The sequence below is a fragment of the Camelina sativa genome, chromosome 17 (genome assembly GCF_000633955.1).
Source record: "Camelina sativa cultivar DH55 chromosome 17, Cs, whole genome shotgun sequence".
Classification (NCBI taxonomy): Eukaryota; Viridiplantae; Streptophyta; class Magnoliopsida; order Brassicales; family Brassicaceae; genus Camelina; species Camelina sativa.
In genome coordinates this window covers 101,683-124,121 of record NC_025701.1, presented here as the reverse complement: position 1 = coordinate 124,121, position 22,439 = coordinate 101,683, and the positions used below count along the sequence as shown (strand labels likewise).

Below are 22,439 nucleotides of genomic sequence, written 5' to 3'. Positions count from 1 at the left end.
ACCTGTTGTATGCTAGAGATAAATTTGTGTGCATTGGCGAGTTCTGCAGCGGCTATGATTTCAGACTCGGTTGCAGCGTCTTCGCTTCCTTTGCCATAAGCAATGTTGGCTCTAATCGTGTCGTTGAACAAGACAGGTTCTTGTCCCACAAGTCCCATTTGTTGTCTCAACCACTTCAATTGCAGCTTCTTCAGCTCAACTCCGTCTAGGGTTATATGACCGGAATCCGGATCGTAAAATCTTTGCAAGAGCGAGATCACCGTAGATTTCCCCGACCCGCTTTCTCCTACCAAAGCAACCGTCTGAAAGAAAAACACAAAAGAGACAGAAGTTGATCAGAAACAGAAACTTATACATTCCAAAGTGATAGTTAGGGTTTAGTCCAAAAATCTGCTTACCTTTCCTGCACGAATGGTTAAGCAAAGATCGCGAAAGATTTGAATGTCTGGTCTTGCCGGATAAGTGAAACTTAAGTGACGAAGCTCAATATCTCCCTTAACATTCTCCAACACTGTCCCTGACTCATCGCTCGAGTCTATCTTTGATTTCCTATCGATGATTGCAAAGATCGACGCAGCTGCAACTTTAGCTTTGCTAGAATCTGGAGCGAAAGAACTCGACTGGGAGACCCCAATCGCTGCCATAGTTAACGCAAAGAACACCTGCAAGATCCAATCAATCCTTCTTCATTACTAGATCACAAAGATTTTTCAAACATATTTAAGCAATGATTAGAAAACTAATTTACCTGGAAAACATCATTGAAAGTAGTCTTGCCGTCTTCAACCAATCTAGCCCCCGCGTAGAAGCTTGTGGCGTAGACACAAAACAGAATGAAGAAGGAGAATCCAAACCCTAATCCGCTGATGAAACCTTGTTTTATTCCGTCTTTGATTGGACCTTCGCATTGCTTCTTATACATCTTCATCACTTTCTCCTCCGCGCAGAAGGATGCCACTGTTCTTATACTCCCCACCGCATCATTCGCTACCTGACTTGCCTCCTCGTACTTTGACTGCAAAGTTATACAAAACCAGAGTAAGTTTCTTGATCCACAAGAAAAAAACAGAGAACTTTTAAACAGGGGAGATTTACAAAACCGAAATCAACCAAAAAAGAGATGGAACCAAACTGATTGATGTACAAACATACCTTTGCGTCGGCGCTGAATCCTTTCATGAACTTGACTTGAACGTAACCATTGATACCAATAAGAGGAAGCATCACTAAGATTATAAGCGCCAATTCCCAACACGCAGTGAACGCAATAATCAATCCAGACGCAGCAGATGCAGCGTTTTGAACCGCTAGAGATAATGCATCTCCAACTAGAGCCCTAATCAAAGCTGCATCAGCTGATAGTCTTGCACCCATTGTACCACTCGAGTTCTGTGGCTCATCGAACCAACCAACTTCCATGTGAACCGCTCTTTCAAAACACATTGATCGAATCCTCCGAATCAGTTTTCCTCCAGCTACTGCAAACAGATACATTTGAGTCGGTGAGACGATCAACGAAGTTACTCCAAGAGCTACAAATATTATCGCCCAGAATCTTGAATCTTTCTTTAACTGGTCAGCTGGTTTGAAGAACGCTTCGATGACTCTTGAAATTAAAATCCCAAAAAGCGGGAAAATGGCGCCATTTATTGCTGCTGCAACGGTTCCTAGAAGGAGAACCGGGATCTCAGGTTTGTTTAGAGCTGCTATTCTGGTGAGTGACACTTTTGGGAGCGGTTCTTTACTCGCTGTTCCAGCTTCCTCTTGGCTACTGCTACCAAGGTCTACTCCTGTGGATAAACCAACAACATTCATAGAATGATGACGGCTGCTATTTCCAACAGATGAGGCTCCACCACTAATAACAGATCCCTCTAATGATTTTTTCAAATTCGAATTCCGGAAAGACGATCCTGAAGATATGTCTGATGGTTTTGCATCCTTGTTTATCTCCTGTAACCGAATGAGCTGCGAGTAAGCTCCCTCGGCATCTCTTAACAACTCAGAATGCGAACCTTTCTCTACCATCTTTCCCCTGTGAATCACCGCAATCATATCCGCATTTCTGACCGTGCTTAACCTATGTGCGACAATTACAGTAGTCCGGTTAACCATCACTCTGTCTAAAGCCTCTTGAACCACTCTTTCGGATTCTGCATCGAGCGCGCTTGTTGCTTCATCCAGAAGCAAAATCCGTGGATCTTTTAGAATAGCTCTCGCAATCGCTATCCTCTGTTTCTGTCCTCCAGAGAGCTGTGTCCCGTGCTCTCCTACCATTGTATCCAACCCTTGAGGTAACTTGTCTATAAACTTTGCAGCATTTGCTAGCTCGGTCGCTGCTTTAATCTCTTGAAGCGTCGCATTGTCTTTCCCGTAGGCGATATTCTCCATGATGCTCGACGAAAACAGAACCGGTTCTTGGCTGACCAATCCGATCTTGCTTCTGATCCATTTCAACTGAAACTCCTTAAGATTGACTCCATCAATGAGTACTTCGCCTGCTTTCGGATCATAAAACCTCTCGATCAGACTAATCACGGTAGATTTGCCACTTCCACTTTCTCCTACTAATGCTGCTGTTGCACCGCTTGGGATAAACAGAGAGAATCCGTTGAATATATCCTCGTCAGGCCTCGCCGGGTAACTGAAATGCACATCTTTAAGTTCAATGTCTCCTCGTATATCTTCAAGAACCTTTCCGTTTACGTCGTAAGCATCAATCAGAGGCTTTCTTTTGATCGTCTCAAACATCTTATATGCTGCAGGTTGACCCGCGGCAAATGCGGTTACACATGGAGATGTTTGCCCAAGCGACCTAAACAAGACAAAAACAGAACATCACTGTTAGGTATATAAGTAAAAAAGACATGATCATGATGTAATATATATCGAAGTGGTTGTATTTGGGCAGCTTACATTGAACCCGCAACCACAATGATGATGACGTTGATCACATCGCCACCGGTATACCCTTTTTCGATTATCATCTTCCCGCCAAACCAAATAGCCAAAGCATAGCTGCTGAAAAACACAAAGAACATGACTCCAAGTCCTAAACCGGTGGAGAAACCTTGTTGAATGCTTGACTTATACGCCGATGTTATGAACTTCTTGTAGCTGTTAACAGCTTGCCTCTCCCCCGTAAAAGAAGCAACCTTCAAACAAAAACAACACAATACAAAAATATTAAGCAACAAATCTCAGTTAAAGATTTCTTTGTAGCTTAGAAAGATTTGAGTTTTACCGTCCGGATAGAACCTATTGTCTGTTCAACAACAGTTGCTGCTTTTGCATAAGCGGCTTGTCCCCGAGAAGAAGCTCGAGTGACAATAAGTGCCATGGATGCACCAGCCATGGCAAGAAGAGGAATTGAAGTTAACATAACCAATGTTAGTAACCATCCTTTAATGAAAGCTAAAACAAATCCGCCCACGAAAGTAGATACCAGCTGAATGAACTTCCCAACCTGCAAGATTCAAGAAAAGTAACAAACTTTCTTAATGAATCCTGTCTTTATATATAAGCCTGAAACCACAATATCTAAGTTTCTCTAGTAGTTGTATATTACCTTTTCACCCATGGCATCTTGTATAAGAACAGTATCTCCAGACATTCTACCAACAACCTCTCCTGTGTTTGTTTCGACATCGAAAAATCCAATGTCTTGTCTCAGTATTGTTTTCAGATAAGTACTTCTTATCCTCGCAGCTTGTCTCTCTCCTGTTATCATCCAACAAGCCACCTCTACAATAACAAAAAAACACCTCCTCAATTCACTTATCCTTAAGTAAAATTGCAAAGAAGAAACCAAAAAACACAAAACTTTTCTTCCTTAAGGCTATGACTTACGAAGAAACGCAGCTCCTAGTGTTCCAAGTCCAAGGTAGACGAATTTAAGACAAACCTATAAAAAGAAACATTATTAGTAAAATGTGATCCAAAGAACATAATATTAAAAAAAAAAAAGGTTAAACATTGCCATTACTAACCTTTGAGACAACATCGACAATGTCTTTGTTATTCTGATTCTGTCCAAAGGAGTCAATGAGATCACCAAACAACAATGTCATGAGAGGTAAACAAACACCATTCCCAATAGCTCCGATGGAGCCGCAGACCATCAAGAACACATCAAACGAATCAGCAAACGCGAATAGCTTGTAGAAAGGAACAGTCTTGGTCTTCTCATCGGTTTTTTCTTTCTTAGTAGTCTCTTCTTCTTCTCCTTCTTTAGGACTTTTCGAAGTCGAAGGTTCGTGTGAAACAGAGTCCCCTTCTCCGGCGCCGTCACGGTCCATTCTCCGGCGCTGACACAAATCAAAAAAAAGTTTTTAAGAAATCTGGTGATACCCAGATCGAGATCAACGGGTATATATAATTCAAAAAGAAGTACAAAGTTAATAACTTTCAACTCTATTCCTAAAACCCAGAAAAGGACGAAAAATTGAAGAATTTAAGAAAACATTCCAATAGAGAAATCTTAGAGTTTGCTAATGTAAATCCAAAAAAGCAACCCACTTGGTTGAATAAAGATTCGCCCTTTTTTAAGTTTCAATCTAAAAGAGTTACCAGAAATTAGCACCAATGAAACAGAGTCTGCTGTTAAGGGGGGAAAAAAAGTCACATGCTTTTTGGCTTAACCCGTAAAATCAGAGAACAAATTTTAAAAACGCAAAAGAAAACACAAATCAGAGATTAATAAAAAAGAGAGAAAGAAGTTGAAAGAGAAACAGACCTGAAAGATGTGTGCTGAGAGAAGCTACGAAAAGCGAGAAAAGATTTGATACTTTGGGGGAATAAGACAGATGTGAGCGAAGCTGTGTTTGTTGAACTTGAAACTTGTTTAATCTTTTTCTTGTTTATTATTCTTAATTAGTTTATTCAACTTTCTAGATTCCAATTTTTGTTTTCTGAAGAAAATTATATGAGGAAATTGCCTTTTTTATATGCAGCTCTGGTTTTGGGTTTTGCCAAAATTGCTTGAGAAGCAAGGAGAGGAGAGTGGGGGGAATAAACTATTGTGTTGGTCAAAAAGCATAATAATTATGTGTTTACTACAAAAAAAATACTCATATACAGTATTTTCTTCTTCTCTTTAGATAAACGGAGGAGAAGTTCTCCTAGGTTAGATAAACTAAACAAACAGAACTGTGTGGTTGGTTTATCTTTTTCCGAACAGTTAACATGATCATTTCAATATTAGGTAACATATCACATTTTTAATATTCTATATAAGTATTTTTTTAATCACACTCTCTTTCAATACTTATATAGAATATTAAAAATATGATATGTTACTTTATATTGAAATTATAATGTTAGCAGAGGAGAATTCAATTTGGATTAAAAAATCGAATTTTTATGTGAAAGAAAAATAAAATAATTTGACAAAAAAAATTACTTATTTGATAAAGAAACAAATTTTAAAAATTACGATGATTTATCTGACCAAAACTTATTAGTATACTGCAGTTTGAAAATTACTATAAGTCACTAGCATCTTGAATTTTCTCGTCCGATTATTATTATAAAGTGTGCGCAATATTAAATGGTAGATGAAGACAAATCCATAAGATAATTTAAACAAATTTAACAGAGTGGAAGAGAATTTTCACTTTACCGGAAGTTTGACTAACTTCCTTGGCAACTAAGCAAAAAAGTCAACTTTATATATTGTATTCCAGTAAAACATTGTATTATTATTCACAAACATTTATTTTCTTGGCCGCTAAGGGTTTTTGATACACTCAATTGTCATAATCTATGTGTACTGTATGTATGTTGTCGCATTAAACTAGATTATACGATAATGAACGTGATTATAATCATTCGTACGTTTTATGTTGTCTTCAGTAATAAGGAACACATAATGGTCCAATTATTAACTAAAAATAAGTGATAATAATGTTCAAATGTTTCTAACCAAACCAACGTCATAATTAAAGTTAATGTTTATGCTAACTACTCCTTTATACGACAAGAACAAGTAGTAGACTGAAGTAAAATTATAACTTAAGTATATATATCAATCTTTTGATCCAACAGCTACAAAAAATATTTACACATCAGAAATTCATATTCTAGCCAAAAATATGAAACGTTGCAACTTGTGTAGTACGGGATGATTAGTGCCATAATTGTAATTATAATTGTAAGTCGAAGCAATAAAAAGCGTCACTGCTTGCGTCATGACACATGAGAAGATTTTAGTTACCATCTTGAAATCGAAAACTTAATGTTACGTATTTAATTATTATTAAATATCCGTTGGGGAGAATAAGAATAGTCATGAGGGGCCACTTAGCTTATCGCTAATTAATTCCCAATTCCCCGCGCGGCTTAGATCTTTGTGTCTGCCTGTCAATTCGTACGTGAAGATTCTATTTGCATTAATTACGAAACACATAGTTTACACAAGTCATCCCTATGGACCTTCCTTAGACTTAGACTTGGACTTCGACATTTATCCAATTTATATTGGGCTCTTGATGGGCCTTGTTAATCAGCTGTAAGAAAACGAGAATTACACACGTGGCTAATCTCGATTTCTATTTTTCTACGTGGCATATAGGGTTCAAAAGCAACGTAAAGATCATGAACTAAAAAACAACTTCATCAATCGTCAAAAACTTTTCCTTTCAAGAAGAAGAAGAAGAAGCAGAGCTTTTTAATCAATGGAAGACGAGACCCTTCTCAATGAGAACCTTCTTATCTGTCCCATCGAATCCTCACCAGCTGCTGTATCAAAATCGAAATGGACCATTCTTGTACTAGCGCTGATCCTCCTCTCTTTCTACTTAACCTTGGGGGTTTTCACATATTCTTGTTTTCGTGACCAGTTCTCTGGAACCGAGACTTATATTTGGGTTGACGCCTTCTACTTCTCCGTCGTCACTTTGTGCACTGTCGGTTACGGCGACATTGTCCCGTCTACTCCGACGACCAAGATCTTGACCATCGTTTTGGTATCAGTCGGCGTCGTGTGTCTCGATTTCTTGCTCAACCGCGACGTGAACCACGTTCTGAGTCTTCAAGAAAACGCGATTCTTGATCGTATCAAGACTGGAAACAGAGCCATTAGAGATCACATAGCTGAAGATGGTAGGATAAGGCTAAAGTGGAAACTGTGTTTAGCGTTCTGCGTCGTCTTTCTCTGCATCGCGACTGGAACTTGCTTCCTTCACGTTTTCGAGCGGTTGGATTGGTTGGATTCGGTTTACTCGTCGGTTATCTCAGTTACGACGGTTGGTTATGGAGATAAAGCGTTTAAGACGATTGAAGGAAGGATCTTCGCAGTGTTTTGGCTTTTTCTTTCAGCTATTGCAATGGCTAGTTTGTTTGTTTACTTGGCTGAGATGAAAATCGATCGTACTGCTGTCATGAAAATGCCAATCAGGTGAAGATTCTGTTTACTACAATCATTAGGTTAGAGCCTTAGATGCTTGTATTTTTGAGTACTGACTTGTGTTTTGGTGTTGTGAATCTTGTGATTAGTGAATCAGAGTTTATCGTGTCCAAGCTTAGAGAAAGTGGGAAGGTTAGTGAGGATGACATACTGCAGATCGTAAGCGAGTTCGAGAATCGTGAAAAGGTGCCATCAAGCGGATCGTGACTGTTTGTGAAAGATAACAACATCATTCTGACTCTTGCCTGGTGACTAAGTGATGGAAGTATAGAGATGTAAATGATTAGTTTTTCTTTTTCATTTTTAGGATAAAATGTATACAACAATCATGAAAACGATAATGATGATGATTCTCTGTTTTGGCCTATAAAGAAGAAGAAAATATGGTGAATAGAAAGGCTACTTGAACTTATTGGAGTCTTTATTACTTGCTCTTTGAAGTCAGAAGTTAAATCGTTATCGAAGGTGTTCTTTTCTAGACATTTGGGTGCATTATTTTTGGCAGTTGGTTCAGTCTAAAGGTATATGAACATAATTTAGTTAGTTCATGACTCACAGCACAGGAAACTTAGTTCATACTATTAACTTTTCTTATATAATATTACAATCACAAGATGACAACTCATATGAACTATGTATAATCAATATACGAATCGATCACACGAAACTTACTGCAACCCATGATGGCATAAGAACGAACACCCAATTCAAATAGCTCAAATACAAAGTATACATAAACCAAACACACAAAAACAGAGAGAAAGAAAAAAGGAGAGCAGGATAATTGGTTTGCCGGATGAAAACAGAGTAAAAGTTAAGCTTGAGGTTTGTTCCACTTGAGTGGCTTGACTACTTCCTAGGTGAAGTCAGGGTCGTCCCTTCCGAAGTGTCCATAAGCCGCAGTTTTCAAGAACCTCCCGTTTCCTCCTCTCTTCAGGTCAAGGTTAATAGTCATCATTCCCGGTCTGAAATCGAAGCTCTCCTTCACAATCTTGAGTATCTCTTTGTCTGGAATCAAACCAGTCTTGTAAGTGTCAACAAAGACAGACAATGGCTCAGGGACTCCAATGGCGTATGAGACTTGAACAAGTGCCCTACGAGCCATTCCGTTAGCCACAACGCTCTTAGCTGCTTGTCTCACAATGTAGGCTCCGCTTCTGTCGACCTTGGTTGGGTCTTTGCCTGAGAAAGCACCACCTCCGTGAGCTCCCCATCCACCGTAAGTGTCGATGATGATCTTGCGCCCTGTGAGACCAGCGTCTTCGTGAGGCCCACCAATGACGAATCTGCCTGATGGGTTTAAGTGGAATATGGTCTACATTAGCAAATGGGGCACGCTAACACTATAAATGGGCTCATATTTTGAAAAGATAAGAAGGATTCAATGGGCTTAAATAAAAAGGGCTCATATTTTGAAAAGATAAGAAGGATTCAATGGACTTAAAATAATAAGGGCTCATATTTGGATGCGGTGAGCGTGGATCGAACACGCGACCTTCAGATCTTCAGTCTGACGCTCTCCCAACTGAGCTATCCCCGCATTTGTTTATTAACATCCTAAAAAGGTTAATATACGTGTATTAGTTTGATTATATTAGCAAAGATTGTGTACGGACGAGTAAAACAGAGCAAAATCTCTGACACCAAAGTTTTCAGATTTTCCTCTTTTTTTTGTGGCTGTGAAGGTTTGAAAGTCTTATCATTCACAGAGAGACAAGAGGCAAAACTGAGAGAAGAAGCTTCGATGTCTGTAGTAGCAACTAATATGAACACGATCAATCACTTGTCCTCCACAACCTGTAAACTCCCAAATCTCCTCCAATCACCCATTCGCTTCGATCATAAACCCTTTTCATATTCTCTCATTCCTCTGCTTCCAAAAACCCTAAATGGCTTCTCTTACTCTTCCTCCGTTAGTCGCAGATCCAGATTCATTATTCCTAAGCGGCAACGACTCTCTGTTTCAGTGGAGTGGCAAGACTGCTCGTAAATAAAATAAAAAATCTCTTTTTTAATTCTCTCTTCTCTGCTTTGAAATTGGAATTGAAAATCTGATATCAATCTTTGTTTTTGGGGGTTTGAAACAGAGTGAAGATGGAAGTAGATGTTCCTGTATCCGTAGCGTATAATTTCTACTTGGATCGTGAATCTTTTCCTAAATGGATGCCTTTTATTTCATCCGTAGAGGTAAAGATTTTGATGTTATCTTATAAAAGTTTCGATCTTTAGATTTGAAAAGAGGTTCTTGCTTGCTTTTTAGATTATAACTTGGTTTAGGGTTGTTCTCTGCTGTGTTAGGTGTTAAAAGACAAGCCTGACCTTTCACGTTGGTCACTCAAGTACAATGCTTTTGGTCAAGACATTAAGTATTCTTGGCTTGCTCGGAATCTACAGGCAAGTATATATGACATGTTTTGCATTACACAATCCGATCACAATCTTGATTTTGTTTTGTTTTTGCTTGTTGCAGCCTACTCCTAATCAGAAGATTCATTGGAGATCTCTTGAAGGTCTTCCTAATAAGTAATCAAAGAGATCAGATATATTCAACTTTTTTTCTTTCTAATCGTCTCTAAATTGAGCCTAACATTTGAATTTTAATCGATGCAGAGGCAGTGTTCGATTCTTCCCTAAAGGTCCTTCATCATGCATCGTAGAAGTAAAGAACACTCCATTCTTGATTACGCATCATCCATATACTTACTACTAGAATAACTCTCTCTGATGCGTTTTGTGCTCTATCTTGTAGCTAACTGTATCATATGAAGTCCCTGCGCTATTAACCCCCGTGGCATCAGTGAGTAACTTCTTACCTTAAAATCTCTATGTGACGCTGAATGTTATATATTAGACTGTTTTTTTCTTATTACCTTACAATTTTCCTGAATTCAGGCGCTACGGCCTTTTTTAGAAAGATTGCTTAGAGGTGGACTTGAAAGATTTGCAACCATGGCCAAAACCACTTAAAAAAAGGTCAGTTCATGTTCTTAATCTATTAAACAAGTTAAGAACCTGAAAACAGTTCATTAGCTGAAAAAAAGCCAACACTTTACATTTTTGCAGGAATCTCTATGCATCTTTCTCCTGGTACATACATATATGATCTGGAAACTCTACCAAATCTCATGATTAGAGAGCTTCTCTACTGTGAATGTTGTATGATTAAAGTAACAATCTTTCTTTCTCTAATAATGACACAAATTCTTGTTTAGGTCACCAAGAAAAAAGAGAAACTCCAAAAAAATCAAACCATATACGTATATTGGCTTTGATTGAGTAAAACAGAACAAAAAAGAACAAACAAGAAACAAAGTCACGGGCAAAGAGAGCTTTTCTCGTTACAAATTTCAGCTTACTTGTCTAAACACGACAACCCACTTTGCGTGGAGTGTAATAACATTAAAGACAATGGTCCTTGACAAGTCTCTGTTACTCATTTGTCTCTTTGGAAAAACAAAATTATCTCTTAAATCTATGAATACTCATTATTGATTAACTCTAAATCTATTCCTCTCAAGAGCAATCAAAGAAATGTCATCAATAGCTTCTGGTACAGCTCCAACAACCAAATCCGCCGTTTGTTTCAGAAAAACAATCAAGTCTGCAGCTTTTCCATTACAGTCTCATCGATCTTCGTCTTCGTCTTCTCTGCTAATGTTATCATCGTTATCTTGTTTCTCATCACCTAACTCTGCAAAACTACTAAACTCTAACGGTGGTTCCGTAGTCTCCTCTTCTCCTAAACCCTTCAGACCCATTATGCAATGGGAAGACGTCACGTAAATTTCCTCAGACAACGAAACTATACCATAACGTTTTTATATATTATCATCATTATGTTCCATACTTTATAGAGAGGTTATTTGGTGTGGATTGAGCAGGGTAAAGATGGTAGTGGATGCACCAGCTGCCGTGGCTTACAAGTTATACGCAGATCGTGAATTGTTCCCAAAGTGGATGCCATTTGTGTCATCTGTTGAGGTATTTTGCAACTCAACTCTGGAAACAGATCCCTTAGAAGATATCGTTATTGCTCACAAATCTTTTGATCGTCCCTAGGCTATGGAGGGTAGACCAGAGCTATCGCGTTACTTGGTAAAACTCGAGTCTTTTGGACAAAATATTGAGTATCATTTTCTCGCTAAAAATTTACAGGTAAAGTTTTTATTTATATCAAATCAACCAATCAGATTCTTTTCTTTTTTTGCTGATCAAAGAACTAAATAAGATTTAACGAGTTTAATTGAATCTTTATTCTCTCAACACAGCCTATACCAGATCGAAAGCTGCATTGGAGATCTATCGAAGGCTTTAAAAATAGGTATAGTCAAGAAATTTGATTTATAATTCAACTAGATTTGGATCCGTGCTACAGCACGGGTTGAAATGCATTTCATTATTTTTAAAATATTATATATGTAATTGTTTATAATATTATTTGGATGCAATTCATGCAAACAATTTTTATGGTAAATATCACTTATGGAATGTAAATTTATTATGTGAGTCTTATATTGTTAATTTTAATCCGTGCTAGAATATATAAAATTTTTAATCCGTGCTAGAGTGTGTCCAGCAGCTTTCGTGCTAGAGTATATAAAAATTTAACCCGTGCTAGAGTATGTAAGTCTTAAAATTATAATATAAATATAAAAAATTCAATCCGTGCTCTAGCACAGGTCCTAATTTTTATTGAACGTTGTGGTTTATCAATAAAATATGTGGAAAGTAAATTTGTAATATTGTGTTTAAAGATCTTTGGTACAACTTGATATAGGACTAAAACCTTCCGAAAATACAGTTTGGAATATCCATGATTTTATTTGTTACAATTAATATATCAATTATCAATTTGGAATATCCCCAATTAAGGTTGCACCCAATATTTAGGTGTAACCGATTAATATATAAATTAATCTATAACCTATTTATAACCTATTTTTAACCATTTGTAACCATTTATTAAAAATAGAAAGTCTATAAAAACTATATTGTGTACTTCCCTTTTATTAAAAAGGGGATAGCAATAATATCAAGAAATAACTCATAACAATAATTATAATTCTAAAACAGAGGCAGTGTTCGATTTTTCCCGAGAGGTCCCTCCTCCTGCTTAGTAGAGGTTAGATATATTGTCAATTTGTAATTATGTTAAAGTTTAATTGTTTTTTGAGTTAAATTTATCCACTTTTTTTTTTTTTTACAGATGAATTTTTCATTTGAAGTTCCACATGCTTTTGCTCCAGTTGCATTCGTAAGCCTATTCTACGTATTGTTTGTTTATGTTCGTTTAGGCTAGTCTCAATATTTATTTATAGACGTATTAAAAAAAAAATCAGGCAATTAAACCGTTTATGGAGAAGCTTATTCGTGGGGGATTGGAACATTTTGCTGCCTTCGTGAAGACCATTTAATTAAGGCAAAAGAATCAAGAAATCGTTACCAGGAAACTTACTTCCTTTGCTTTAGGCAAATAAATGATTTTTTTGGTTTTGGATTATGAAACGTTCAAACCATGTAATGTAATGCAATGCTGTTCATCATATTAATTTACTGAAATCTAAGGTCAATGTTTTTCTAGAAGATCATAACGATTGCTCGTGACAAGACTATTATTTGTTAACTTTGAGTTGATTATTATATGAATGCATTCTTATGATAGAAGTTAAGAAATCCGTTTAAGGGGGTTTTATCAGATTTATTAAATAAAATCATTTGAACTAATATCAGTTTGGTTCCGTTAGATGTTTTTATTTTAGGTTTTTTTTTGGATTTTGAATATAACAAAACTAAACCGAATTAGAGTTCAGCTTTAAAATTTTAGTTTGGCTTGGTTTTTCGATTAGATGCCCCACCCTTACGATTATAATTAGTATAGTATAATTTTTTTAGTCAACTAATTACTAGAATTAATCATTTGTACGTTGAACTGTTATTCTCTTTTACACTTTGTTGCAACTTGCAAGTTGTAACCAAGAAGGAAGAAAAAAAACTGAGTTGCCGCCTGTTTAACAATTTTTAGTTAGATTCGATCGATCATAGTTTGCTAATGGGCTTGGCCCACGAGTAAACGACAAATTATAGTTACTTCCACTCTGTTCTGTTTGGTCTTATCCCGTCCCCCCAATCTTTTATTCGTTTTCGCACAGCTTTTTGAGTTGTACGGTCTTAAGAAAAACCGTTAAAGATTTCGCCAACGATAAAAATAAAAATTCTAGAAAAGGGCCTTAACAGAGAGATAGAGTGTAATGTGTGTGTCTCAACTCTCAACTCTCAACTCTCAAAGCCATTGAGAGAAGTGGGAGATACAGTAAATGGGTGGGTAAAAATCATGCGGATGTCACAAGTGTGTGACTCCTTTAATCATTTCGAATTTAGCCGACATCTCCACTCCTACCTCTACCTCTACCTGTGTGTGTGTATATGATATGTAACGGATCTTTTTCCTTTGTCTCTGTGTGTATATAACTATATGTAATCTTTAAAGGAATTTTTAAAAAAAAATTGCCAAAAACAAAATAATAATGTAAGAGCAGCCAGCCTCTACTTTTAAAAACTTGCAATAATATTATCCATCTAACTAAAAAACCGTTAATTCGACACCTAAAGTTAACAATGATAATTGTTTTGACGGATATATTAAAAACACAATCATTTTTATTTAAAGCAAAAACGGCAATACACATTTCAATGTACCATATAAAATACACTTTATAATATCCACATGAAAATCTTGATGATATCATAATTTTCTTTCAATATGATACTATGAAAAAAACAATCGCCTAAGTAATAAACACTGTATATTATGGCCTTTTTTGGGCAAACCACTGTATTATGGCCACAACTTTAATTTTTAATAGATTTTATTTCGATTGAGCAGTGTTTTTCATGTATAAACTTCGTAAACAAAACTCAACATTTAAATTTTTCAACTAAGCAATTTGGTTTATATAGATAAAACAAAAGTCAATAATATTATTGGTCAACCCCAATAAATTGGAAACACTTCTACGTATATAATTTATCACCTAACTATTACCACTTAAAGATGACAATTGTTCGATAAATAAGAAGATGGATCAAAGTATGGACTACGGAGACGTGCAGTGCACTGGAAATTAAGCAAAGTGTATAGCTACCAAATCCTCTAGATTGGGGCAGAAGTTTGAAGACTCGATAGCTTCTATTCACACTAAAATACACATGTGTGTATATATGTATATGTAACTTCTTCCATAATATCTCATTTCACAAACCCACGATGATATACACACATGTATGTGTCTATATGTATTCCTGTAAAGAAGCATGCAATATCTTCCATACTCTTAAAGTAGCCATAGACATTTAGAGTCTTATAGGTATCCTTAAGCACTTAACATAGCCTCTTGCCCTATATGGACCAACTTGTTCATATCAATCTCCATCTTAGATTGTGACTTTACCTTCCACTTTCAACACTATTTCACAGATGTGACAAAAATACATACTATTCCACAAATATATATTATAACATATGCTCATTTTATTATGAAAATCTATCGTAATATTAGTGTATTTAAAAATTTTGAACTAGATAATATTCTTAAGTAAATGGATAGATTCCACTTTCTTTTATCTCATGTGTAGACTATAAATAAATACTCAGATAGTTCAATGGATAATATAACATGTATAAGTTTTACAATAGATTTGGATATTACAGAAATCAAATATTTATATTTATACACAATTAGCTATGATGTTTATAAAGTATCCGTACTTAAGCCTATGGAATTGTTTTAGCAATTAATATTAGCTTTAGTATGTCGTATTAGAGCCGCCATTTTTGTGTGGAGGATGAGGTCACAAACTGCACGTATAATTCATTATGTTTCTTGTTGAAAAAAAAATATACATTTCATTATGCTCTTATATGATAATGTTAGGGCGACTTGACTGAATATCCTAAAAAATGAAAAATTAGGTAAATGAGGTTGGTTGATAAAAAATATTGATTAAATAAAATTATAGGTCCATTTAAAATTTCGAAAGTTAATATGAAGAAGAGGACAATAAGCGTTTGTATTCAAAATTATGCATCTTCGTACTAAATCACATCATCAATCATTAATTTTTGTTCTTTGTAACAACATATACTCTTGTTTTATAGAATGATATCTTGATTCAATGATCAGGAATAATTTATTAAAACGACCAAAGGTCACTATTTTTCTTTTTACCTAAGCATTAATATAGACTTGTAGTTTTGCAAAAATTATGTGCTACAAATACTAGTATTGTTTTTTGGAAAAGGAAAAAAAAAAAAAAGAGAAGATGAGGTGCCTGAGAGACCAAACATTATTGGTTTCCACCGAAAAGTGTAAAGATGGGCGGTGAAATCCTCAAATACGATCAAAACAATACTCAATAGTGTCTTCTGTGTATACAAATCACAATAATGGTTGGTCGGTTCTACAAATTTATATTTTATTTTCCTTGACATGCCAATAAATTTATCCATGTATTTAACAATTCATGTGTTCAATACCTTTTCTACAAGAAAAGAAAAAAAAAAAATACATGAGAAAGGATTGGGCCACTGAAGAAGCCGAAAGAAGTTAGATATAACCCACTCGTGGACATTCCCTTCTAATTTTCCTTGTTTTTCCAACCAAAAAAAAAACGAAACTTTTTTATTTATTATTGTAAGAACTAAGAAGAGATGTATTTCGTATCCCTAGTGGAGAATAATTCTTTTTACATGTTATATGTTTCGTCGTGTATTGAATAAACTGTCCGAAATACAATATATATACATATCCACCAGAAAAGTCTTTCAAAGTGGGGATAAATTAAACAAAAGCGGATAAAATATATAGTTGAATCCTATTTTTAAGGTGTGCAATTTTATTTTTTAAAAACGTTAAGGTGTATGGAAGTACTTACTTACATACAGACAAAAAAAAACTTATTTTATCAAGCATAATAAGAAATTAATTCGAGTTTAATAATAAATTAAATATAATTTACTAATTAATAAATGTACAACTCATGACATTATTTGAGATTTATATTACTATAAAAAGTTGGAAGATTGTAAATAATCCCGCTGAAGATTGTGAATACCACCCAATTTCATACTAGATAACGTATTGAGTATGGTCTATGGCGAGTACATACATATTGACTATGGTCTATGGTGTAGGTTTTTAGAGATGTAAAACCCCTTTAAATAAATAGCAAATTTTAAAGCCAAAATGTTGCCAATCAAACTTAAACTATCATATAACCACTCACAACACCCTTAATACAAAGAAGAAGAAGAAGTAATGATAGTCAAATTTACAAAAAGTCACAACCATATACAGTAACAGTCCTAATCAATAAACCCCCAAAATCCCCGGTAAACTTTAGGGTATCAATACACCACTTGTTAAAAATTGATATTTTATTTTGTAAAGAAAAAAAAAACATTTCAGAATCGGTTTCCACTTCCTATAAGCTCACGACCTTGCAGCAGTATATATAAAGGAACAAGACTTGTCTGCTTTTGCTGCATTAACATTTCCAAGAAGCTTTCTACTACTTAGTGAGTGCGACTTCTATTCTTTACACACTTTTATCTCCAAACACTCACCTCAAAGTCACCACCAAAAGAACACATTTTCAAGCCTAGAAAAATGTTAACTTCTACGTATAATCGCAATCAAATCCTCTGTTTCATCACACTTTTTCTCACACTAATCTCTTTAACCGAATCTCGATACCATCACCACAAAGACAAACACAAACGCAATAACCATAACCACCACTCCTCAAAACCACAGCCGCCTCCTTCATCCATCTCTCAGCCTCCTACTCCTCCCCCGGGCCCCCCTGATACACCGGCACCCTCACTGCCACCGTCACCTTCCGACGAGCCTGAAGAAGACAACAACGGAATCTACAACGTGAGGAAGTTCGGTGCGGTCGGAGACGGTGAAACCGACGACACTGAAGCATTCAAAACTGCGTGGGACTCGGCTTGCAACAACGAGAACAACACGGATTCGGTGTTGCTTGTCCCTTACGGCTATACATTCATGATTCAATCAACCATTTTCACCGGTCCTTGCCGCTCTTACCAATTCTTCCAAGTAATATTTCTCTACAACATAAATATTCGAAAGGTTTTATTTGTCTACATATATAATCAGCAAATGGGCTTTTGTTTTTAGTATAACATTTTTTCTATAATCCACTGTTAATTAGGTGGATGGGACCATTGTAACACCAGACGGACCAGAGTCGTGGCCGAGCAATGTGAGTAAGAGACAGTGGCTTGTCTTCTATAGAGTCGACGGAATGGCTTTGAAAGGCGCCGGAGTTATCGACGGCCGGGGACAAAAATGGTGGGATCTTCCCTGTAAACCTCACCGGGTAACTTAAACTAATTATAATATTTTTAGTCTTATTAATTTAAAATATTTTAGTACTCATTACTGAGAGAACACGTGTATGAATATTTTTCCAATCAAATCACCATGTTATTTTGTTTTATAACTTTATTACAAAAGTAATCTTAAGTTCTGTTTTCAAAATGATTAATCAACATAAAACTCCTCAATAAAAAATATATTTAAGAATAAAAATTATATACTAAAGGTTTTTCGATACAAAACTTACTTTGCTATATTTTTCTATACAGACTGTCAACAAATCAGCAATTGTTACCGGTCCTTGCGACAGCCCCATTGTAAGTTCGACGTAAAATTTACAGCCCAATTTAATAATTTCCTTATAGAAGTTTGTTAAATAATGAATTGAACTGCGCGCATGCAGGCTTTGAGGTTCTTTATGAGCTCGAATCTAAGAGTGGAAGGTCTACAGATAAAAAACAGCCCGCAGTTTCATTTCAGATTCGACGGATGTCAAGGAGTTCACGTCGACTCCCTTCACATCACTGCTCCGCCGTTAAGCCCCAACACCGACGGCATCCACATCGAGAACTCAAACTCCGTTACCATATACAACTCCATCATCTCCAATGGTATACACATGTTCTATATATATCATAATTTTTAAAATTGTTAGCCGCTGAAAAAAGAAATATATTATTTCCGTGGTTTTTGATTAAAGTCGGTTAACAGAACCGATGAATCAAGCGGTCTAACCAGCATTTAATATATATTTCCGTGGTTTTAGATCAAAGTCGGTTAACAAAACCGATGAATTAAGCGGTCTAACCGGCTTTTAATATACTTAACGTGCCTTTATCAAGAAAAAGTAGAAAACACACAAAAGTTGGGAATGATTAATTCATGTCTGAATAATTAAGTTCATTGTTCTATTTTGCAGGAGATGATTGTGTATCGATTGGCTCCGGATCCTACGATGTTGATATACGGAATCTCACTTGTGGACCCGGTGGCCATGGAATTAGGTTTATTATCTCTCTTTTTAATCATGATTAACTAATTTTAAAAACATTTGTGATCACATAGGTCCAAATTAATAACTTAATTAACAACTTCTTTATATTATTTCTTTCTTATCAGCATCGGAAGTTTGGGCAATCACAACTCACACGCATGCGTCTCAAACATAACGGTTAGAGACTCAATCATAAAATACTCCGACAATGGAGTTCGGATCAAGACATGGCAAGGTGGGTCCGGTTCGGTCTCAGGCGTGACGTTCAACAACATCCACGTGGACTCAGTCCGTAACCCAATCATCATTGACCAATACTACTGCATGACCAAAGATTGTGCTAACAAAACATCTGCCGTTTTTGTATCTGATATTGCATACCAAGGCATCAGAGGAACTTACGATATTAGAAGTCCTCCGATGCATTTTGGATGCAGTGATGCAGTTCCATGCACAAATCTAACTCTCTCCGACATCGAATTGCTTCCAGCCAAAGGCGATATCGTTTTCGATCCGTTTTGTTGGAATGCTTATGGAATTGCGGAAGAGCTTTCGATTCCTCCGGTTTGGTGTCTCATGTCCGATCCTCCCACGGCGTTGCAAAGAGCTCTTGTTGACAAGTGTGGTTCATCGTGATTTGCAATTCATCTAATCGTAAAGATTGAGAATAATTGAGTTAGACAATATATTCTAAACCTTTTACGAGATTTTAGAGAGAAAAAATGTACATAAATCATCATAGGAAACACTACTCCTTGATGATTTTTCGTTGAGGAGTGGTACGTTTTATTTGCCTCTCCTAGTATTTTAAAAAGGAACTCTATGATCATGTTCAATTTTCATATGATGATTCTCTAGTGTTGTTTTACTAAGGATGGAAAAATTAATACTAAGACTGCATGTGTGTTTATTTTTTGTCAATCTTTTTTTAATAAAAGACTCTGTTTAGCTTCAATGTTATATGTCACTTGTGTATATAGCTTGCTTTCTTTTTTTCTTTGTTTAATATCAATGTTATAGCTGTTTTTGTGAGTTTCTCATGTATTTTTCTATTTAAATTTTGATCAAAAAGATGTTTTTAAAAAAAAAGAGAGAGAAAGAAGTAATAAATATTCTTGTAAAATAGAACCTATAAATTTTAAATGGGTGGTAGAATGATTTTTTTCTCTATTTAGGTAACATTAATTCTTTAAGCTAATTGTTTGGTAGCAATTATATATCGTGGAAATACTAGTGGATTGATTATTTGAGTAGAAAGTAGAAAAGAATATTCCAACTTTTGGAAGGTGTCTTTGTCTCTTTAGTAGGTCGAGAACTAGTAATATAAACTGTTTTAATGCTTAGATATTATATTAAATGCGATGAAAAGTAAACTATATATAAAAAGCACTTAAACATATGTTCATTATCTCTCGACGTGTAGCTTTCTTAGTCAAGAATATATATATATATATCTGGTTAATCATTTATCAAATAATCGAAATAACAACCTAATAGTCGTTTGGAAATCAAATGATTTTAACTTAGCTATTTTCTCCTTTCCAAACAGAAGTTTAGTAGTTTTCATTTTGGTCGATTATTATTATTGAAAGCTACGAACTATTTATTTATATACAATTATTGTAAATAGTAAACACACATGCTTTAAGTGGGAAATTAAGAGGGAAACAAAAAAACAATTTTCCAACCAATATTTTGGTCAGAATTCGGACCTTTTTGTAGTGTTGAAAATCTTTTAATAATTGTAAAGTACTAAAGTTTGTGTTCATTTGATTTTAATCTCACAAAGCACGTAATGCACTCTATGTTAATGTTTTGCATGAAAGATGATTAATTGAGGCATTATTGTTGTTTAACCGTAACTAGGTGCTTTCCCACGCAACGCGTGGGTTGTGGTGTAGTTGACACTTTCTTGAAAGAATATAACTATGAATAGATTAGAAAGACAAAAAATATAAAAAAAATATATATATTTTTTTGTATAAATAAAATAAAAATTGAATACAATGTTAAATATATATAATACTTTCTACATTAAAATATAGAATCAAACTCTTACAAGTTACAACACATATGAGATATAACAACATTTGATATTGGTAGGAGAGGAAGAGAGAATGTTTACTATAAGATGGTAATCCAAATTAGATAATGGAGATGAATCTTTAAAAAATAGAACAATGTAATATCTATATATATATAATACTTTCTAAATTAAAATATAGAATCAAACTCTTACAACACATATGAGATATAACAACATTTGATATTGGTGGGAGAGGAAGAGAGAATGATTACTTATAAGATAATAATACAAATTAGATAAAGGAGATAAATCTTTTAAAATAAGAACAATGTAAAATATATATCATGTAGTCTCTAAAATTAAAATTTAGCATTAACAATTTACAATGATATTTCATTTTTTTTTTAAAACCCATACAACAAAAATAAGAAATCAAAAATAACAAAAAAAAAAAAAAAATGATTTGAGGTATTGTAGAAGAGAATGAGAGAATGTGAAAATGAGATAGTAAAAGAATGTCAATATGAGAGAATGATAGATTGAGAGAATGCTTATTTATATGATAAGAAATGATGGAAGTTACATTTAGAACTATGGAGTTACAATAGTAATTTATTGTGTTTGAATAAAATTGAGTGGTAGAATATGATTAATGCATAATTTATTTTATTTTCAGTTATAATTTTATTTTAATGTGTGAGTTAAATGTATTGTGTTTATTGGATCTTAAATATTGTTTAAAGCAATTAGAAAGCAAATAAAAAAATAAAAAAAAATTAGAAAACATTAAATGAAAATCAACCAATAAGGAGAGACCAAAACCTTACTTTTATATATATGATATATTGCTTTAAACTTTGAAATGAGAAATATATTATAAACAATAATTTTACATGAGAAATATATTAATTTAGCCAACCAAAATATGAATATAAGTTTAGCCAACCAAAATAAATAAAAAATATTAAAATTTAACCAAAAATAATTTCTCTTGAAAGATAATAAGTTAGTAGGAGGAATGAATTAATGTACAATTATTGGATAGGAGTTACATTTGAGTTAAATGGAGTTACATGTCTTTAATTATAAATAAATATTTTAATTTTTTATAACCTAAAATAAAAGGAATACCAAGTGGCTGAATCAAAATTCACATGATTTGGTTGTTTGTTGATATAAACTCAACACTTACACATAATATTTCAAAATAAAAAATATTACTTTTTAAGTGACAAACTAAATTAGTTTTCTTATAAAATTATATGAATTCTTCAATCTCAATAATTTTTAAAATCCCAAGGATAACTTATATTTTTTTGGTTTTCACTCATCAATTTAATTTATAGTGCTAGATTTCATACTAATGGTTTCATCTTTAGAGAATTTAGTGAAATGATATTTTTAAAATTATATTTTATTTTTATATTTAAGTTCCAGTTGAATATGTTTTTTTTTTTTGGATCATTTTTTATTTAGATTAAAGACACTAAAAACCAATTGTTTAATTATGTTCTTTTTGTTTTCAAAAACCTCAAATCATAAAAAAAAAAAATATATTGATCTCTGCAGATTTACAATTGGATCACAAAACAAAATAGTCTTTATAAATGG

General features: G+C 34.5%; 6 protein-coding genes and 1 non-coding gene across 10 annotated transcripts in view; 4 read left to right on the top strand and 3 right to left on the bottom strand.

Moving 5' to 3' along the window:
* The window catches only part of LOC104754225 (ABC transporter B family member 11-like), a 13,475-nt gene extending 8,558 nt beyond the window's left edge, over window positions 1-4,917 (bottom strand). Inside the window, exons 1-7 of one of the 2 annotated variants that reach the window (XM_010476365.1) lie at window positions 4,736-4,917; window positions 3,990-4,307; window positions 3,850-3,904; window positions 3,569-3,744; window positions 3,245-3,466; window positions 2,917-3,155; window positions 2,695-2,815 (exon numbers count right to left, since the gene is read on the bottom strand). In XM_010476365.1, the coding sequence (XP_010474667.1) occupies window positions 2,695-2,815; window positions 2,917-3,155; window positions 3,245-3,466; window positions 3,569-3,744; window positions 3,850-3,904; window positions 3,990-4,298 (1,122 nt within the window). In that variant the 5' untranslated portion in view covers window positions 4,299-4,307; window positions 4,736-4,917. Of the gene's footprint in view, window positions 1-739; window positions 1,016-1,152; window positions 2,816-2,916; window positions 3,156-3,244; window positions 3,467-3,568; window positions 3,745-3,849; window positions 3,905-3,989; window positions 4,308-4,735 lie in introns of those variants that run through there. The other variant, XM_019239444.1, reaches the window with a different exon arrangement.
* LOC104754223 (two-pore potassium channel 4-like) lies at window positions 6,675-7,612 on the top strand. Its single transcript, XM_010476363.1, has 2 exons — window positions 6,675-7,396; window positions 7,495-7,612. The coding sequence occupies exons 1-2, from the start codon at window positions 6,675-6,677 to the stop codon at window positions 7,610-7,612; spliced, it is 840 nt and encodes a 279-aa protein (XP_010474665.1).
* LOC104759041 (S-adenosylmethionine synthase 1-like) lies at window positions 8,084-8,961 on the bottom strand. The gene is made up of 2 exons (XM_010482014.2): window positions 8,932-8,961; window positions 8,084-8,720 (listed from the first exon to the last, which is right to left on the bottom strand). Exons 1-2 carry the CDS (start codon window positions 8,959-8,961, stop codon window positions 8,262-8,264), a joined length of 489 nt encoding a protein of 162 aa, XP_010480316.1. The 3' UTR covers window positions 8,084-8,261.
* Window positions 8,873-8,945, bottom strand: TRNAF-GAA. Its single transcript has one exon. It is a non-coding gene; the product is annotated as a tRNA-Phe (tRNA).
* Window positions 9,030-10,901, top strand: LOC104754221 (uncharacterized 17.2 kDa protein in melC2-rnhH intergenic region-like). Of its 3 annotated transcripts, XM_019238788.1 has the most exons (9): window positions 9,030-9,391; window positions 9,493-9,592; window positions 9,704-9,799; window positions 9,876-9,928; window positions 10,016-10,064; window positions 10,155-10,202; window positions 10,298-10,378; window positions 10,469-10,492; window positions 10,618-10,901. In XM_019238788.1, exons 1-7 carry the CDS (start codon window positions 9,150-9,152, stop codon window positions 10,370-10,372), a joined length of 663 nt encoding a protein of 220 aa, XP_019094333.1. In that variant the 5' UTR covers window positions 9,030-9,149; the 3' UTR covers window positions 10,373-10,378; window positions 10,469-10,492; window positions 10,618-10,901. The 3 variants fall into 3 exon arrangements, with proteins under 3 accessions (XP_019094333.1, XP_010474662.1, XP_010474663.1); XM_010476360.2 differs by lacking the exon at window positions 10,618-10,901 and having other exon boundaries at window positions 10,469-10,616; XM_010476361.2 differs by lacking the exons at window positions 9,704-9,799; window positions 10,618-10,901 and having other exon boundaries at window positions 10,469-10,616.
* Window positions 10,906-12,948, top strand: LOC104754222. Its single transcript, XM_010476362.2, has 7 exons — window positions 10,906-11,184; window positions 11,287-11,386; window positions 11,465-11,560; window positions 11,674-11,726; window positions 12,479-12,527; window positions 12,612-12,659; window positions 12,745-12,948. Exons 1-7 carry the CDS (start codon window positions 10,937-10,939, stop codon window positions 12,817-12,819), a joined length of 669 nt encoding a protein of 222 aa, XP_010474664.1. The 5' UTR covers window positions 10,906-10,936; the 3' UTR covers window positions 12,820-12,948.
* On the top strand, window positions 16,962-19,715 carry LOC104754220 (polygalacturonase At1g48100-like). The gene is made up of 6 exons (XM_010476359.2): window positions 16,962-17,526; window positions 17,642-17,809; window positions 18,078-18,125; window positions 18,212-18,419; window positions 18,728-18,812; window positions 18,928-19,715. The coding sequence occupies exons 1-6, from the start codon at window positions 17,071-17,073 to the stop codon at window positions 19,436-19,438; spliced, it is 1,476 nt and encodes a 491-aa protein (XP_010474661.1). The 5' UTR covers window positions 16,962-17,070; the 3' UTR covers window positions 19,439-19,715.

Coding starts and splice junctions, on each gene's coding strand:
- LOC104754223 (XM_010476363.1), top strand. CDS start 6,675: ATGGAAGACGAGACCCTTCTCAATGAGAACCTTCTTATCTGTCCCATC. Junction 7,397..7,494: donor GTCATGAAAATGCCAATCAG/GTGAAGATTCTG, acceptor TCTTGTGATTAG/TGAATCAGAGTTTATCGTGT.
- LOC104759041 (XM_010482014.2), bottom strand. CDS start 8,961: ATGTTAATAAACAAATGCGGGGATAGCTCA. Junction 8,721..8,931: donor ACAAATGCGGGGATAGCTCA/GTTGGGAGAGCG, acceptor TTGCTAATGTAG/ACCATATTCCACTTAAACCC.
- LOC104754221 (XM_019238788.1), top strand. CDS start 9,150: ATGTCTGTAGTAGCAACTAATATGAACACGATCAATCACTTGTCCTCC. Junction 9,392..9,492: donor GTGGAGTGGCAAGACTGCTC/GTAAATAAAATA, acceptor GGTTTGAAACAG/AGTGAAGATGGAAGTAGATG. Junction 10,203..10,297: donor TATTAACCCCCGTGGCATCA/GTGAGTAACTTC, acceptor TCCTGAATTCAG/GCGCTACGGCCTTTTTTAGA.
- LOC104754222 (XM_010476362.2), top strand. CDS start 10,937: ATGTCATCAATAGCTTCTGGTACAGCTCCAACAACCAAATCCGCCGTT. Junction 11,185..11,286: donor ATGCAATGGGAAGACGTCAC/GTAAATTTCCTC, acceptor TGGATTGAGCAG/GGTAAAGATGGTAGTGGATG. Junction 11,561..11,673: donor TTCTCGCTAAAAATTTACAG/GTAAAGTTTTTA, acceptor CTCTCAACACAG/CCTATACCAGATCGAAAGCT.
- LOC104754220 (XM_010476359.2), top strand. CDS start 17,071: ATGTTAACTTCTACGTATAATCGCAATCAAATCCTCTGTTTCATCACA. Junction 18,420..18,727: donor CAACTCCATCATCTCCAATG/GTATACACATGT, acceptor TCTATTTTGCAG/GAGATGATTGTGTATCGATT. Junction 18,813..18,927: donor CCCGGTGGCCATGGAATTAG/GTTTATTATCTC, acceptor CTTTCTTATCAG/CATCGGAAGTTTGGGCAATC.